This window comes from Nicotiana tomentosiformis, chromosome 5 (genome assembly GCF_000390325.3).
Source record: "Nicotiana tomentosiformis chromosome 5, ASM39032v3, whole genome shotgun sequence".
In the NCBI taxonomy this organism is placed as follows: Eukaryota; Viridiplantae; Streptophyta; class Magnoliopsida; order Solanales; family Solanaceae; genus Nicotiana; species Nicotiana tomentosiformis.
Window position 1 is genome coordinate 56,475,219 of NC_090816.1, and position 2,345 is coordinate 56,477,563.

Sequence of the window (2,345 nt, forward strand, 5' to 3'; positions counted from 1 at the left end):
GTTCCACAGTAGGAGATATTGATCAGTGATATCAGTACACCTTCTTCCCAACTGACTTGGTGAGCCCCACTTCATCCCGGGGTTATGAATCTTTTGTATTTTGTATATTCTATTTGAGGTATAGTCGGGGCCTTGTTGCCGGTATTATTATTGTACTCTTCTTTATCTATAGAGGCTCCGTAGATATAGTGTGGGTTGCATATTGGTCCTGGGAAAGTCAAACTCATTATGTTGTTTTTGAATTACTATTTCCACTTCAGATTATGAAAAATGTGTGGAACTGAGACTTTAAAAATGAAGTAACTATTAGTAATGAATTGGTATTGTAAACATGATCACATTTTCATCTAATTAATAAAATTATGTATTAGCTTTATTCGTGGATAAGTTTGGGTAGAATGAAATCTAACATGCTTGCTTGATCGGGTTCACTCGGTTGAGCGCCGGTCGCGCTCCTCGATTTTGGGTTGTGACAAACTTGGTATTAGATCCTAAGGTTTTAAAGTGTCCTAAGATGTCTCGGAGCCGTGTCTAGTAGAGTCCTTATTATCGGTGTATTGTCGACCACATCTATAATTAGGATGCTACATGGGCTTTTAGGAATAATACCCTTCTTTCATGTTCTTAATTGTGCGATAAAGCTGGTTGTAAGATTGTTCCTCCTTTAACTCATGAGTTGCTCTAATTTTCAGTACATGGCACCTAAAAAGAAGGTAAGAACTAGCCAAAGGGCCAACGTCACACCAGGAGTGACAGTTGATCCTATAATTGATGATGCGGGTGAGCACCCGAGGAGTGAGAATATTCCTCCAGTAACTACAGTGCCCGACTCTACTACAACTGATCAAACCGCACCTGCCCCTACACTTACTGAAGGCGCAACAATTCCTCCAACTGATATACCAGTTCCACCTCCAATTCCAGCTTCTGATTCTGGTGTTTCTGAGGTTGATCTTAGGGGAGCCATGCAGATGTTGGCTCAGATAGTGGCATCCCAGGCCCAGAGGTTAAATGTTGCACCCACTTCTTCCAGTCAGCCAGGGGATTCTACTAGTTCCAGGGTGAACAGGTTCCTCCAATTGGATCTTCCAGTGTTCACGGGTACTAATCCAGAGGAGGATCCCCAGGATGTCAATGATGAAATGCACAAGACTCTTAGAGTTATGTGTGCTACTGAAATGAAGGCAGTAGAATTGGCCTTCTACCGCTTGAAAAAGGTTGCATATTCTCGATTTGAACTATGGGAGGAGTCCCGTGAAGAAATAAGCCCTCCGGCGAAGTGCAATGGGTTTGCCGATGCTTTCATTGATCATTTCTTGCCAGCCGAGACTAAGGCAGCCCATGCTACTGAGTTTGAGAACTTAAGGCAAGGTAGCCCGAGTGTGTGGGATTACCATATGAGATTCGCGTGCCTGTCTAAGTATGTTATTTACATGCTACCTACTATGGATGCTATAGTGCGTCGATTTGTACAGGGCCTTAGTCCTTTGGTAATTAATGAGGCTGCTATAACTGCCTTGAATTCTGATATGAACTATGGAAAAATGGTGGCATTCACTCAAGCCATAGATACCCGCAAATTAAGGAACAGAATGGAGCGAGAGGGCAGTAATATGGCCCGGTCTACGGGCAACTTTGGTGGTTCTACTGGTGGCGGCAGGTCATCCTTCAGAGGAGGGTTGTTAGGGCCATCACAGTCGTTTGCTCAGTCTTCGGCTAGTGCACCGCCATCAGGGCCCAGTCAGAAGCAACAGTGGAGCAGTTTCAGGCCCAGTAAGGGCAACATGGGATCCAATCAACAGGGTCATCCTGGTGGTAGATTCCAGCAGTAGAGGAGGCCCCCATGTCCTAGTTGTAGAAAGATGTACCTAGGAATATGCTACATGGACTTACCCATATGCTACGGATGCGGATTGAGGGGTCACATTCAGAGGGATTGTCGTTCGTCCTACCAGGGTGCGGGTAGGGGCATGGCACAGCCAACCAGTTCTGCAGCTACTACATCCACAACACCTCTTCCGGCTCGAGGTACTCCAACACTCGCAGGGCATGGTGCAGCTAGGGGTGGAGCACAGAGTTCGATAACAACAATTAAATATCAGGGAGCAGGATATTCCGATAACAGCTTTCAAGACCCGATATGGGCAGTTTGAATTACTGGTAATGTCTTTTGGGCTAACAAATGCCCCGACAGCTTTCATGGACCTTATGAATAGAGTCTTCAAGCCTGTTCTTGACTCTTTTGTGATAGTGTTCATTGATGATATTTTGTTATATTTGCGAGGTCAAGAGGACCATGCCGATCATCTCACGGTAGTTCTACAGACTCTATATCAACACAAATT

General features: G+C 44.9%; 1 protein-coding gene across 1 annotated transcript; it reads left to right on the plus strand.

Moving 5' to 3' along the window:
- Positions 1-695: 695 nt before the first annotated feature.
- LOC138892395 (uncharacterized) lies at positions 696-1,832 on the plus strand. The gene has a single exon (XM_070176106.1). It carries the CDS (start codon positions 696-698, stop codon positions 1,830-1,832), a length of 1,137 nt encoding a protein of 378 aa, XP_070032207.1.
- The last annotated feature ends 513 nt before the right edge of the window (positions 1,833-2,345 follow it).